Source organism: Acanthopagrus latus, chromosome 18 (assembly GCF_904848185.1).
Source record: "Acanthopagrus latus isolate v.2019 chromosome 18, fAcaLat1.1, whole genome shotgun sequence".
In the NCBI taxonomy this organism is placed as follows: domain Eukaryota; kingdom Metazoa; phylum Chordata; class Actinopteri; order Spariformes; family Sparidae; genus Acanthopagrus; species Acanthopagrus latus.
In genome coordinates, this window is record NC_051056.1 from 15770192 (window position 1) to 15785927 (window position 15736).

The window sequence follows — 15736 nt, forward strand, 5'->3', positions numbered from 1 at the left end:
GCCAAGGGCCAGAGCCCGCTCAGCAGATTTTACACATCCTTTAATCAAACCCCGCAGACAAGAGTGGGCAAAAAACAAACAAACAAAAAAAAAACCACAGACACATGTGAGGACAATACACACTAACAGGCAGAAACAAGCAGAATTGGTTACAGGAGGTTTAAAATCATCAATCACACAACAATAACAACTTTTTTTACTTTTTATTTACAGAGGAATGTATGTCTGGCTTAACACATAAACCTTTATATTGACAAGTCCTGCAATTTAAAGCACATATTGATATGACAACCATTATGATTTCAAGACGTAATATACTGACTTTAACTCGTTAAAATCTTCAGTACACACAAACACACGCACACACACAAACATGTATACTCTGTCCATTTCTAACAGATAGTTTTACTGGAATGATCACAAGCAACTATAAAGATACAATGTAAAAAACTCTTACTTCAAAAATGTTTTAAAAGAAACTCCCAAAGAAAATGCAGTAAAAATAAAGAACCCACAAACAGGCATTGTCGACACTTAAGAGGATATTATTGTTTCCATATCTGCTTGCAACCGGACATATTTATTTTTTCCACTCCCAATGTCTCATTGGAAGATGATGAACATCTATTGCACGTTTCTAAATACAGATACACACAAGTACAAAGTCACAAGCCCTGGCTCTGGTCTCGTTTCATTGGGAGGGAGTCAAGGAAATGAGACAGAGAGGACAAATCCTACATCTCAATAAATACCTACACCCAACACATTACATTAATAACATGACATTTACAATATATAATAATAAAAGATTTGTCTTGAAGGAAGAACATTTTTCATTGGGAATGCTTTTTCTTGTTTGTTTTTTTTTGCAACGGGGGTATAATTGTAATAGTTTCAGCATTTGTCCTTTTTATTATTAGAAATATTATTGTGCTGCTGGTTGGATGGTGGCTCGGACTGATGCTCTTACGCTTCTGGCTCGTAGTCCTGGCTCTCCTGGGAAGAGAAGAAGAAGAAGCGATCTTAAGAGTCAAATCTGCAGCACAGAGAAAGGCTACTATTGTTGGCCCCTGTTGCAAAGACAACTGGATCGTTTCTGTTCTGAGAAACCAATGGTTATTTTGTATCCACTGCATAAACACTGACTTCATAGTGACATGCTGAGGCAGAAAACTTGTCTGTTGCCTGTTTAACCATTTCAGATCACCACATCTCATCCACAATGTAATTTGATAATTAAATTCAAGACATGGCATCATGAATTAAAAATGGCGGAGGATAGAAGAGATGCACCAAGTAGCTCTGAAAAAACTGTTAAATCCTCTTATTCTCAAAAAATAAAATAAAATAAACAAAACCCCCCCCCAAAAAACAATATTTTCAAAATTATTTTCATATATATTTTTTGTTAGAAATAGTTTCAAAATGTCATAATTAATTTTCGTGTACACCTGTTTTTTTTTACTGTCTATGTAAACACATCTGTCTACTCTAATTTACACTTTAATAGTTTAATTAAACAGCAACATTAAAAAGTCTTTAGATTTTATCTAAAAATAGGCCCAATAGGCAAAATGTTATTTTGAGCATAATGTCCACTGCAGGGGACAGAAATACGATTTAGCACTGGTGGAAAGTAAAGATTATTGTCTAGATTACTGATATATTACTCAATTACAAGTAACTAAAATACTGGTATCAAAATAATAGTTAAGTACTCATCTTGCACGCTACTCAGAAAAACTGTTGTGACTGGATCAGATCTCCTTATTGGCTAAACAAATGCAGATGAAGGGTTAAGATATTCATTCAAATTGTACACAGTACTGGTAAAATTACAGACTTGCCCCATGAAAGTGACTTAATTACAGTAATCTGTGTAGCTGTAATAGGTCACTTCCATCCCTGGTTTTCAGTCACAGAATGTACAAGAAAATGATTGTCAAAAAATTGACAAAAGTGTTTCTTACATCTATTGAAAAAGTTGAAAAATATTATTTTTACATAGTTATCATGTGTATTATTATTTTTATTTTTTTTTGAGAATAAGAGAATTAAACAGTTATTCCAGAATCACTTTTTTATGTGGTTGGTGCATGGTGTCCACTGCAGTGAGCATTTATGTAACGTCTTCAACATAATATATACTGGAAAAACAAAACAAATAATTAGAAAAAACAGTTACTGTCACGATTTTTCACTTGTTTAAGAGTAAAATAAAACAATTACAAAATATTACTTTCTGATTTCCCAATTCAGGCCTGAGAGGGTTAATTGAATGTATTTTTAATGTTAAAGAAGAATCAATGTGACGGAGGGAACACGATCGCTCCCTGCTGAAGGTAATGATGTCACTCCATCACAGCTGTGAGCGCCTCTGCTGGCTCAGTGTTGCTCTCAGGCCTGCAGAGGGCAGCACAAGCCTACACCTGCTTCAAGGACGTGTCGTGAGCACATCCCAGCATCCTTGTAACCCTGCACAGGCCTCCTCCACGCACATGATCATTAGAAAAAAATAAAAAAAAAACACCTCCAGGAATGTGCAACAGTCTTGGCTCATCTGCTGTATTCACAGACCCAAGAGTGACACAGGATGAGATTTCTGATCTCTCCAAACCCTCCCTGAGAAGGCTTATTGCTCTCTGCACCACTCAGACTCCATATTTACAGCAATGCAGGGAGACCCTGACATTACCCACAATGCACAGAGGCAGAGAGCGTCATCACCACACCCATTCAGACAGAGCTCTTGCACAGTGCTGGTGTAGCGAAGGATGGGGGAGGGGAGAGAGATGCGGAGGAGTCGGAGAGAGAGATGGACGAGGACATGATGATACAAGCTGCTGAATCTGAGAAATTCACTTTTAATTTGAGTCGCAGGGAATTACTGCATTTCACTCCTTTAACTGATTAACGCAATAATAAAAAAAAAGAAAAGAAACATTATAGGCACTCATGCTAAATCACAGATTAAATCCTCTTCCATCTGATGCAGATTCTGAACATTTTAATATAACATGAGAATATAATAACTTTCTAAAAAATACATATCGTCCCAAGTGAATTAAACTTCTACATGTATTTTCAGATTTTTTTTTCAACATCATGTGCATCGTGGGATATTTTTATTCTCTCTTGGCTAAATAAAAATCAGTTTTAAAAGCAATAGGTTCTGCACATTTTGTCTTGGCCCTGAGAGCCAAATTCCCAAAATAACCATCTGTGTCAGACTCGCCTCCTTCCTCCACACACACACACACACACACACACACACACACACACACACACACACACACACACACACACACACACACACACACACACACACACCGCTCAGTGTAGAGGTAGGTGGTGCTATATTCACTGTACTCGCTATGTGGCAATTGGCTTGTTAAGCTCTGTTTTCATTTCCAGAAAAAAAGAAGAATTATCTCTGTGTGCGCTGCAGTGTCTCGGTGTTTGTGTGGGACAGAAGTGGAGGGCAGTGTGGAGTGCTATTGAAATGCAATACAGCTCGCGTGTGTAACCATGCAGCGCTGCTGAATGCTGATGAAACCTCCGTCTACTGTAATTGAATGGACTCGTCCTCGACCGCGGTCCACAGCTTTATGTTTTTTTTGTTGTTGTTGTTTATTTTGCAAAACGCACACAAATGTATTTAGAATTGGATCATACGAGGCCGCGCAGGGACATGGACTGTATGCGCTCTGTGTTGTGAGGGCTGATTACCTGCTGGGTCTCATCATATGTCTCTCCTTCTGGGTCCAGCATCGCCTCTCCCTGGCCCTCCATTGCCTCCTGCCCGTACTCCTCAGGCTGCAGAGACACACAGAGGGACAACAAATCTGCAGTCACAAAAGCTACTATACATGTTTCAGGGTATATATTTACCATACTGTAAAGAAAAAAAAAAGAGTTTTAAGCCATACATGTCATATGTCCTTGCTCTTTTTTACAACACAAAAACTAATTATTAATCATTTTTGTATAAAACCATACAATGATATAAATAAACTTTAAGCGTACATGAATATAAGTAATGGAAATCTTGAAAAATGCAGTTTCTGCATTATATTTTCAGTCAAACAATTATTTTCTGTTTCTTACAGTTTCCTCTTACTGTTTATTATCATTATTATTATTAGGGAAAAAGTGGTTTGGGTTAAACCTTCACGTGTCTGAAAGGGTAACCTTCCCATGTAATGAAATGTGTTGCAGACATTCATGATCCCCAGAGGATGAACTGTATTAACTCTGGATGTTTCATATAGCACCATCATCTGCTCAGCTGTATTTTGTGTTTAGTGCTCATTAGTAAATGTTAGCATCATAAACTAAGATGGAAAACATGACAAATATAACAACTGCTTAACATGTCAACGTGTTGGCATGTATATGACGTTGATGTTAAGCCTGAACACGAACAGCTGTGTGCCTCACAGAGCCGGTAGGAAGAGGTGTCAACTCTCTGTCTTATTCTCAGAGTATTTATTCAGAGAGGTGAGTACTTAGCCCTGTGATTCACTCTAATAGTGTTAGAAGTGAGGAAGAATCTGGGGCTAGGAAAGACCAGAAACCACGAAGCATCAGTCTGTTTCTCAGTACTTCTCACAACTCTCCTGACTGTGGTGCTCAGCTCAAAGCACACAGGTTTTATCTGAAGATGTAAATCTTTAAGAACGCCTGAGAATATGCAGTTTCTTTTTCCAGAAAGGATAAATTATTTCCCAGAACTATGTGGCACTTTGGTTTTCAGCAAACATTATTCACACAGGAAGAAATCATGCATTTATTGAGGACTATTTTCAGCTTTAGACTACTACACATTTAGTACTCTAGAATGTCTACAGCAGCATGCCTGTGATGATCGCAATAAAACAACATGCAAATTCAGTAAATCAAGCCAACAATGTGGTTCAATTACGTGTTTTCAACCGTTTGGGACAACAGCAGGCACAGACGAATAAGAAATATCAGACCATGGACAAAAGGACTTCAGCAGGATCAATTCATTGTTGGTTTTGGTCTTTTCATTGTCTTCAGTGACAATAAGAAAATATATCGTATCTCCAGCTTGATCAAAAATCAAATAAATTTACATTTTGACACTGTGACCCTGAACCACAATGGGTGTAAACAAACTGTATCTCCCTCTGAGAGCTCCCCTAAAGCTTCTACCACTACCACACCTGCTACTATGATCCCATAAAACAAAGCTAGTGGGTCACCACACATTTATTTTTAAACCCAGCACTAATCAAGTCAATTAGGTCAGAGTAGAACAGACCATAATCCTGTGTACTGTCTCTGGTGCTGGTGTTATTGCTTTAAGCCCACCAAACGTGATTAGCACGGCCTTAAATGCTGAACAATGGCGAACCAGCAGAAAGACACACCTAATCAGAAGGATCATTGCCGGAGAAAAAGTGAACATGAAAGAGGTTGTTTACGTGATTACAGCAGAAGGAGAAGATATGTTCTGTGTCCGATTGGTCACACGTTTCAATTCAGTCGGGACTCGAGCACAAGACAAGCCTCTTGTTCAGACCACGCAGCACAATTCATTCAGAAATTCTATCCAGAAAGATTATTTTAAATGACATTTTTCATGTATTCTAATTAAGACATTTCATTGTATGAATGGATGTGTACACATGAGCTTTGAACTAAGTGACTAAGTGGATTAAGTGAACAAAACGTACTGCTGCGCATGTCATAACAGTGTCAACAGTTTAACAGCCTGTTGTCAGGGTGTTGAAATGAGTGGCTGTATCACTCAGACGGTGCCTCTCAGAAGCCTATCAGAGCAGGCTGTCAGATTTACTAGATTAGTGAGTCAGTGGAGAGGGTCCAAGGGATGAGGGCTTAGGACAGGTCGGAGACCTCCCTCTTCCACTGACAGTCTGACAGAGACAGACGAAATGTCAACACACTGACTGCGAAAACACGCTTTGATTTCCAAGTGAGGCTATATGTGGATTTTTCCATCTTCAGCATTCACGGAAATATGCCGTACTTCTCTCCTGACATCTCTAAAATCACAGTGTGGATAAACTGATGTAAGTGGAGATAGAACGCGGTGACATTAGCAGAGGTCTACAGGGTACAAGAATAGAACAGTGGTGTGTGTCAAAGAGATGTGATAGTCCCACAGATATCGAACAGCGAAACAGGCTGTGAACTGGAGCTAGACGATAGACTGAAGGTAATTCATGCTCAGAAAAGTAACCCTCAAGCTTCCTCTAATAAAAAAGTGAGACACTAAAGCCTTAATAATCAGAAGGTTGCAGCATGAATGAATTTTATCTAAAATACACGACAAATGTATCCATCTTTTATCATGAGATGATTCTTTTTCCTCCGGTAAAGACATTTAAATACAGTACATGTCTGTACTTACAGCAGAGGAATAAAACAGATGACTAGTAACTCTGTTTCAGAGTGACGTGCAGATTCATCAGCTCATTCTGCATTAATGTGGCTCTGCTACAACTGCAATCCTGTCCAGACATTAATGAACACAACTTACAGCATGTTGCCAAACTGTAAGTGAGCCTTGGATCTGGAGCTGCAGGCTATCTCTTCCACTTCCTCTCAGGCTCACGTACACAAACTCAATTAAGCTCAATCAAGAGTAACAGTAAGCCGCTGCGATTAAAGGAGCACTCCACCGATTTTTACACATGAAGTTTGATTTACTTATCATGTGGAGAACTACTCAGTCAGTAAAAACAGTCTTATAATCTCCTCTTTGGCTCTGGAAGAATCTGTTTGGGTTGCATTATGGGAAATGGAGGATCCAGCAGATTCAGCCCCTAAGCTTTGTGGTAGTAACATACTTAATTGCCCCATTAAAAGAACAAAATCTTTTAATTTAACACAGAAAAGCTGCTTATTTTGAAGTTGTATTTAATATATTTGCAGCTCTACCGCATCTTCATATTGTATAAAAAAAGAGATAAGGTTTGCAGAGTTGTAAAACCAATATTGTACAGCGCATTACCTACTTCTACCCCTCGAAAAGGCTTAACATTTTAAAAATAGATTAAAACAGATTAAAAGCAATTTGTGAGGTGTCTCAAGCAAAACTGCTAAACATACACTGTCTGGGTCCATCTGCTTAAATGTGAGGATCAGCTGTTTTGCTATTTAATATGTCATTATTTATTATTAATTGTTTCTGGTAATGCAGTATCTTCAGATTGTTGGTGGTTGGAATGACAAAATAAACATTTGTGCATTTGGGCTCAGGTGACATACACCAGTGATATTATAATATTTTTCTCTAGTTTAAAAAAGATTTTTATGGACCACACAATCACAATTAGGTAATTCACAGATTACTCTATAATATGGCAACATTGGTGGTTGTAGCCCAAGATGTATATACTCATTAAATATATAATTAAATAAAGCTTTAAAACATGTGACGTATTTGTTGTCGGCCTGTGCTTTTCAGGATAACACAGTCGATCTCTTATAATGTGATTTCACAGTTACGGGCTGACGGATTTTCCTGTAGGTGTGTGTGAACGCAGTGAAGAAACTAAACCGTCACTGTGTGTGGCAGCAGGGAGCTGATGGTGGCTGTAAAGGCGCACGTACGTTCATGTCAGTGGGGAACTCGTCCTTTTTCCCCAGGCCAGTGGCTGCAACGATGTTCCCCATGGCTCCAGTGGTCTTCTCGGCCACTGCAGAGACACACAACGTACACACATGTAACATTATCTCTGTGGATTCAGCAGACAGATTAAAAGCCTGCATGTTAGCCCTCCTTAGTTTCTCAATTGATTATTGCTCATAGTGACCACTTATACAAACCCTCCCCCATCAGCATTATCAATATGCCATTGTCCAGTTACTGTGATGAAATGAAGCCTTTTACAGATACAGTGATGATGTTTAGGTTTGACTGAGGGAAAACTCACCTGAACCCACGCTATCTTTGGCCTTGCTACCTGAAATTCAAACAAACAAACAAAATTAATCTGTTGCAAATAATGCACGATTTGACATTTTGGATTTCAAGATTATTTTCTTGTGTTTGTGTGTAGATGAGGGAACTTTACACCTGCCTGAAACCAACCACTGAAGAACTACTACCAATAATTCAGAGTGAAATCAACAAAAGTCTGCTCAGTCTGAATATTAACCTGCTTTGTTTTTTGAAATGTTACAGCAGCCTGACACCAAGAAAAAGCTGTACTGACTCAAATGAGCAGCTGCAGTGTCCTGTTCATAACTGCTCATGTGATCAACTTTGAACTGCTCCAACCAATCATATTGGTTTTCATATAAGTAATGCAATATCAATGTGTTTTCGTTATTTACAGTTGGACACAGCTCCACAGGAACTAGGGAACAATTTGCCGTACACAGGTTTCACCGTAATTTTACTACGAGGAGTTATTTAACCAAAACCACTGCACTGTTCATGTCTCTGACCTGTGGCAGTTCTCGTCCATTCACACTGTACTAAATCGAGCAATTTAGGCAATCTACTGTGTGCCCACTGGTCCTGATCACTCACGCCTTGTCATCCTCTCTACTGTGCAGCGGTCACATGCTTTATTGGTCCCCCAGGGCCTTTAAAAGCCAACTGAGGAGAGATGAAATGATGATGAACTGCAGAACCATCACTACAAAAGGCGAGCGTCAAAGCAAAAAAACATACATCTAAGGAGATGTATCCATTTAAGAGAGTGAAGCACCCGCTCTACGTCGACAGTGACACAAATGGATTATAGCTGTGGGTGAAGATTTTGAAATATTATTGACTGAAAATGGTGAGATTTACAGCGTAAAAATATTACAATATTACTTAAAGGCCCAGAATCACCCAGCCCTACATACGTTATCAATTTCCGGCTCCTTGAAATAAATGTTTCTTTCTTTTTCAGTCACACATCATGACATATTCTAGATCATTTCCTTGTGACATATTGCGTATTGTAGACTCTGATTCGTTTTGATACACCATCATAGTGGGATGAATATCATGAGGAGTGCTGATTGTAAGTTCATCTACCCACTCCTAGTTGAGTGCAACAAGCACCTACCATTTCACACTTGTCGTGGTATTTACTCTTTAAAGAGGACAACGTGCACACAAAACAAAGTTAATTTCACATGTAAACTCCCTTACGTACATTCATTGACTGTGACCTAAACATTGACAATAGACATCATAATAATAGCATCATAACATATCATTTTATAGTGCAGTGTCAGGCGGTAGCTACGGTTGAGCTGCCACAATATATACAAACACTGTTATGGTGTGACTGCTACGTTTCACAGTGTAATAACGTCACTCTTAAAGTAGCACTGTATAAACAATCCACCCTGTCATAGTAGGGTGCACTGATGCTCTATGAATGAGAGGAATGATTAGTTGTGACATTAAATGGCATCTAGTACAGCAAGGTTTTCTCATTTCCGCCTCTCCTTCTCGCCTTACTCAGGCTGACTGCTCAGCTCAGCTGGGTGGGCGGGCTGCAGCAGTGGCAGCAGCTGTCAAAAGGTGGGCCACAGACCTATCAGATCACTCTTACCCCTCCTCCAAGAGGGGCCTTCAAGCAAATCATACGCAGCTTTCTAGGGCACCACCACGCTCAACAAGCAGCACGCAGAGGCACAGAGATGCTCCTTCGCCTCTCTTGTGTACCGCGGGGAGAAGACAGGGTGAGACGAAGCGCGCAGATGATGGAAAATGAGCCTGCACGTGTTTTGATTGCAGCCTGACATGTTTGGCTCTGGTGATGAGTGACAGGGACACAGTGCTAAATATGTAGGGTAATTGGATTCCATCTAAAAGCAGAGGGATTTGACAACTTCTCCTGGAAAACCCAATGTCTCTTGAAAGCAGCCAAAACATACCATCACCAGATCAATGGTCCGAGCCAGTGACTGAAAAACCCACCAGCAGGGGTGTCACAGGAAGTTTGGGCCCCCTGGCGACAGCCCGACAACTGACAAAATAAATATCTGTAATGGCTGGTAGGTTCCAGGGCCTGTGTCCAGCACTGAGTCCCCTGAGTCATCTAACCCTCCCCCATTCACCCCACACAGACCAACTGTAAGCAAACAAGCAGACATTGCCAATATGGAGGAAATTATTGCAAACAACATGGGGGTGTTTGTCAGTAAGGATATGTAGTGGGTGAAATGGGAACACTCACCAAATATAATAAAACAAGTGTGTGGTACAGGGCATTTTACAAGCAAAAAAATGTCAAACATGACCCTCCTCCAGCCTCTCGATTGTGACAATGTGCTGCTGTTCCTACTCTTATGTCACAATTTACAGTCAAATCTCTGGGTTTTGGACTGATGACAAGCAACAAACAAGCAGTGTGAGGCCATCATGAAAATCTGTGTGGAGCGTTTGTCAATCTTTTCTGCAATTTTACGGACCAAATTATTAATTGAACAATCAAGGAAAATGCTTTTTAGATTAAAATTAAACAATTAAAACAATCGATGCAGCCTCAGACAAAAAAACTAAACCATCTAACTCAAATTAGGCTCTCTAAAACATGGTGAGTGTAATTGTGTTTAATTCAACTTGGTATTAATTATTCAGACAATAGACCTGATTAGCATTGGTTATAATGACATTTATATTTCATTATTTCACAATGATTGAACACCATTAAAGAATGATCCTGAATTATTGCCCAGCAACACAGATCATTAAATTATGCATATGGCTGCCTTCACAAGTGAGGCACAAAGCTGGAATATGACCACTGTGGACTTTCATTTTTTTGACACCAGATGATCAAAGCGATGGACACAATGTCACTTTCTGTTGTTGCTCTGCCAGCTGCTTGCTAACCTTTCTCAGGTGTCCATCCACCTTCATGTCACTGGTGTTTATCTAAAAGCGATCAGAAGTGAGGGATATACATTTGTACAAATCGTGGCAGAAGCACATTAAAATCGTGAGACAGAGGGACTCGTGGTGCGTGGTGGTGCACATTACAAATTAAGCTACACTGTAAAGGACAAAGGCAGAGGCCTTCGGTCCGATTGTCTCCAGGAGGTAACCGTGGGCCGAGACTTTTGAACAATATTCTGCTGTCCAATGCACGGACATGTGGCAAGAGCTGCTCCCACCATCGTGCCGCCCCACCCCCACCCCTACCCCTGCCCCCACCCCCTGCCTGTAGCCCAGTCAAGTCAGGCGAAAGGGCATAAGGACATTCAGAGCCTCGTGTCATCTACGTCAACAGTAGTCCTCATCCCGGTGGTTCCTTTTAAGAACTACTAATATTCATGGTGGACGATAGTTTTGAAATAAAGGATAACACTGCTGATTACTGAAACACCGCATCAGCCCGCATACCCAAAGGAAAGATATTGATCATCTGTTGGGCTGACTGATCTATCAAATTACCGCTGCTATAATATACGACTTTAAGGAGTGTATTCATTCAGAGCTTATCATGCTGTACACTGTAACACATCATTCATTTTGATACCACACATATAATAACTAGGAAGTTGCAATATTGTCACTATGGTTGCAGCAATATATTGGTTTCAAGGTATACCGTGATATGAATATACTGTGTACATTTGCTTATTTATCTTATCAAATTCTGTGTTATACAAACGTCTATAACAAGTTTTACGTATGTGGGGACGGAATAATCTGCAAAATTATTATACATCATTTGTTAGACCAAAAAACTCTTCTGTTTCCCCCTCCAGGATCATTGTGACTGGTAATAAAAACAATAATTGTGTAATGCTGTGTACCACAACACCATGATGTCATGATATTTTCTGAGATGGTTGTCCCAGTATGTGAAACTCTCATACTGTCACAACGCTAATTGTCTAATTGTCTAACTGTATTCTGATGGTGAACAAAGAGGTTACATCTAGGAAATATAAACAGCCTGAGGGGATAAAGATTTCTGCTATCTACAGTGCTAATAAAATGAACTTACTGTGTGATCTAACCATTTGTTCCAGGACATATGGGAATGCAGGATGAGCTGAATCATAAAAAATATACTGTGTGCTGAAGTGTTGCTGCTTCTGCATACAGCAGGAACATTAGCAGCCTCGCTGGGCCCGTGTATGATCTGCATGTAAAATACTCTGCGAACAGACTTGATTTGTGGGCCGCCTTACCTACAAACATGACTCCTTCTTTAGTCTTTTCTGCCGCGACCGCAACTCCTTCCTTGGTCTTCTCTGCGGCCACCGCCATCCCCTCTTTCGCTTTAGACAAACCCTTCATAAACACATCCATCTTGGCCGAGCTACTGTGGAGAGATGGAGCACACCTGCTGTCAGTCACCATCACTGCTGTCACTGTGTGACTCTACTGATCTGACTGACGTGCAAAGATGACATGTCACATCGCACATGCAGACAGAATTATTACATGTGTTTATATTTCCCCCCAAAAAAGGACGGGATGAGACTGTATTGCATTAGACCATATGGTGAAAGAAGGCGGCACCGCCTCCTGTGGTAGATGCTGACAGCTGCAGCACAGCCATCAGTGTAGTAAAAACCCTCTGTTCACTCATGCGTCCAACCCCCTTTTCACAATCATCGTCAAAGCATGAAATATTCAAAGGGAAAAAAAATTCAATGAAATGGTTAATCGAGGAGGCGCTCATTAATTATTGCTCGCTTGTAATGCTACTCTCTCAGTGGCAGCAGGATGGCAGGACAGCGCCTGGGTAGAAGGTGCAGGCCCGAGTCTTTTATAACGGACTGTACAGAACAGTACACTAGAAGGTGGCGTGTAATGCAAGTCCCACACACACAACGTTGCTGGGGGAAGGGAGGCACGATCCACGCCGTGTGTGCACTCACAGCACGGGGTTTGAACATAGCATCATGTGAGCTTGTCCGGCGGAGGCTGCAGATTTAACACCTCGAAATATATTTATTGTTGCATTAGACCCCAAAAACCTCCACAGCCTCATCCTGGATGCTGCAGGTCAAGTGTTCAGTTACTACATGTACCAGTGCACGATGTCCACCATTTGTCACGTTTGCATCCGCGCCTGGCTCAAGTCTCTCTCTGCCTTAAAGACACACACTGATGACAATCTGACACGGGAAAGCCAGAGTGATTACATATAAATAAATACAGGTTAGCGTTGAGTTATTATTAATATTATTTTTATTCCTATGACGACGCTCTCGTGCACGCTCCGCAAATAGTGTGTGACCTCTATATGCTTAAAAAAATGATTAATTATCAAGGCAAGAGAGAGGAAGAGAAAAAAATAGTGCTTACCTATTTACAAATAGCCTTCAACTCGTCCCCTTCTGAATTCAGTCGACACAAACTAAACGTCTATACGGGAGATATTTTCAAATGATCACTAGGTGGGCCTTACTCGGGCTGATCTCCACCAACAGGGACGGCCCCCTTTCACAGTGCGGCTGAGACTATCTCGTCCCCCCCCACCCCCACCCCCCCCTCCTCGCTTTCTCCCTCCCGCCCTCTCTCGCTCTCTCTCTCACTCTCTCCAGCCTCCACTATTGATCACCCCAGATGTGAACTGGTACACCATGAAAATGAGCTTCGACAGAGCCGAACCACGTCATCTTCTCCCCTTTTATTGCAGCATTTAGGCAAAAGAAAGAAAATCACATAATGCAGCTGTAATGTGACTGTAATCATATTATATTATATCATATCATATTACATCAGTACCACAAACATGTCACTGTGTGCAATAATTTGGACCAATTTCTTAATTTAGCCTGTGTTCCATCTGTAAACAGTTTAATCAAATAATGCTATAGCTAACTTTTTCTCTAACCTACTTGAGCTACTAAAGGGTTCTCCTGGACTCCATTTTGGATCTAACTTTGCCTCCCGCACCCCCATATCACACAGAAGACTGGTGGCTCTGTAACTTTCACATGAGATATGACGACCTATATAAGTGCAACAACATTTCGTTTATTTTTAGCTGCCCCAATTAGCTAATTAGGTTATTAATTGTCTTAAAGAGTAGACTATAGGCTTAAGGAGTGGAAGACCTTTAAAACCAATCATCTCACCCCCAGTGTAAGTGTGCCAATTCAGACATGCGTAGAGCGGTGTTGACCGAACAGGAACGTGATCTGAGGGTGATACCATGTCGTGTAAGAGATAGGGGTGGTTGATTTCGGGACTGAGCATCAAAGCTGTGTTGTAAATTGACGTTTTCATTGATGATTTGACAAGAAGAATCACGTATAAAATCAGTTGATGTCATGATATTAATGAGCATTTATAATTCAACGCTAACCAGGCGGGTTCTTTTACGTCAGTACACTTTCCCACGCCGCGTGTTAGTCACTGGAAAAAAAGGCAAGAAATTCAGCTACGCCGTCACGAGCCGCCGAGTTTTATCCTGTGGTATGTAACGGAATCGCAGCGACCGCGCCCTCAGCCAATCAGAGGAGAGGATGACCTCAGAGCGAGGCGCGAGTCCCTCGGGTAGTATCGAACGTTCCATCGGGTCGTGGTGCTCTCCTGAGGGTCACACGAGGAGATGGTACACAACTAATACCTGCTGCTGCTGCATACAACACGTTTCACTGCGCAGAGGGGGTTAACCAGCACCACCCCCCTCCTTCATTATTTATTTGTTTTACCCCCTCTCTGACGTACTTGCAGTGACGCCATCCTCGTTGTGGTGGGCGAGTGATTGCGAAATCCCCCTTATTCCCCGAGCTCCCCCCTCCCCCCGCCCTACCCCCCTTCCGGCTTGAGGAAACCCCAGATTTCTCCTTGAATCGTCCCGTCCTGTCTCATCTGGTCTCTGTGAGGATGAGTCGGCAGGCTGCGACATTAATCTCAATGTCCTGCAAAGAAGACGTGACAACCACGCTGTCCTGAAAAAACAAATAAACAAACAAACAAAACAAACAAAAACAAAGCAAAACCCTGCAACTTAAACGTACTTTACTGGCCCAAACTATAACATGTGTACCTCCAATAGTTGTGTCATTGCCTTGTGGGGTTTGCAGGACAACACGTTGTGGAGACTCATGGTGACCTAATCATTCATCCTCCCACAACTCGGTGCTGCACTGACTCTCAGTCAGGAGCTGTCCACGGTCCTGACCTGTGTCCCTGTCCTTGGTGCTGATCTGCTTCAGCCATCATCGCACAGCCCTGCAGGGACAGGGTGCAAGATAAAAAGGGTGCATACGTGCCTTCCATCGAGACACTGCAAGAAAACTTCACAAAAAGTTCATCCATTTGTCTTCCGAAGCTGCTTTCAGCCCACAGGTGCAGGTGCATCAGTGTTGGTTTCCTCATTGACTGACTGAAGTTGTGAGCCACGTCTGCCCTCTTGTGGTCGTTTGTCAGAATTGCACGCTGCGCGCTTTGTGTTGACAGCACCCTCTGCTGAAATTGCATGTAAATATCATGAGGCTAATATGTTCTGATGGCAACAGAGTTACCCTATTACTGTTTCACAAACGTGTAGTACTTGGAGCTATGAACGTCTTTTGTTAAGCTTTGGGAATATTCAAAGCAGCATCTTCAAATTAATCTCATTAGTAAGAACAACAGCAGCAGCATTAATTTCAATTAGATTTAATTAAGGAGGAATGGCTGGACAAATTAGTGAATAAATGTTTGTACATATATTCTAACTTAAAGCACTTTGAGTTTACTTTTAATGAATTGTATCATGCAAACAAAATCACTGTGTCTGGATAACATAGTGTCCCGGTAGTTTGTGAATCAGTC

General features: G+C 41.2%; 1 protein-coding gene across 3 annotated transcripts; it reads right to left on the minus strand.

The window, feature by feature from the left end:
• Positions 1-189: 189 nt before the first annotated feature.
• Positions 190-15108, minus strand: sncb (synuclein, beta). 3 transcript variants are annotated; one of them, XM_037077665.1, is made up of 6 exons: positions 14967-15108; positions 12148-12281; positions 7929-7958; positions 7606-7691; positions 3730-3816; positions 190-996 (listed from the first exon to the last, which is right to left on the minus strand). In XM_037077665.1, the coding sequence occupies exons 2-6, from the start codon at positions 12266-12268 to the stop codon at positions 967-969; spliced, it is 354 nt and encodes a 117-aa protein (XP_036933560.1). In that variant the 5' UTR covers positions 12269-12281; positions 14967-15108; the 3' UTR covers positions 190-966. The 3 variants fall into 3 exon arrangements, with proteins under 3 accessions (XP_036933560.1, XP_036933559.1, XP_036933561.1); XM_037077664.1 differs by lacking the exon at positions 14967-15108 and adding an exon at positions 13274-13431; XM_037077666.1 differs by lacking the exon at positions 14967-15108 and adding an exon at positions 13274-13428 and having other exon boundaries at positions 12148-12278.
• Positions 15109-15736: the final 628 nt, after the last annotated feature.

Coding starts and splice junctions, on each gene's coding strand:
- sncb (XM_037077665.1), bottom strand. CDS start 12,268: ATGGATGTGTTTATGAAGGGTTTGTCTAAAGCGAAAGAGGGGATGGCG. Junction 3,817..7,605: donor AGTTCCCCACTGACATGAAC/GTACGTGCGCCT, acceptor GTGTCTCTGCAG/CCTGAGGAGTACGGGCAGGA. Junction 997..3,729: donor CATATGATGAGACCCAGCAG/GTAATCAGCCCT, acceptor TTCTCTTCCCAG/GAGAGCCAGGACTACGAGCC.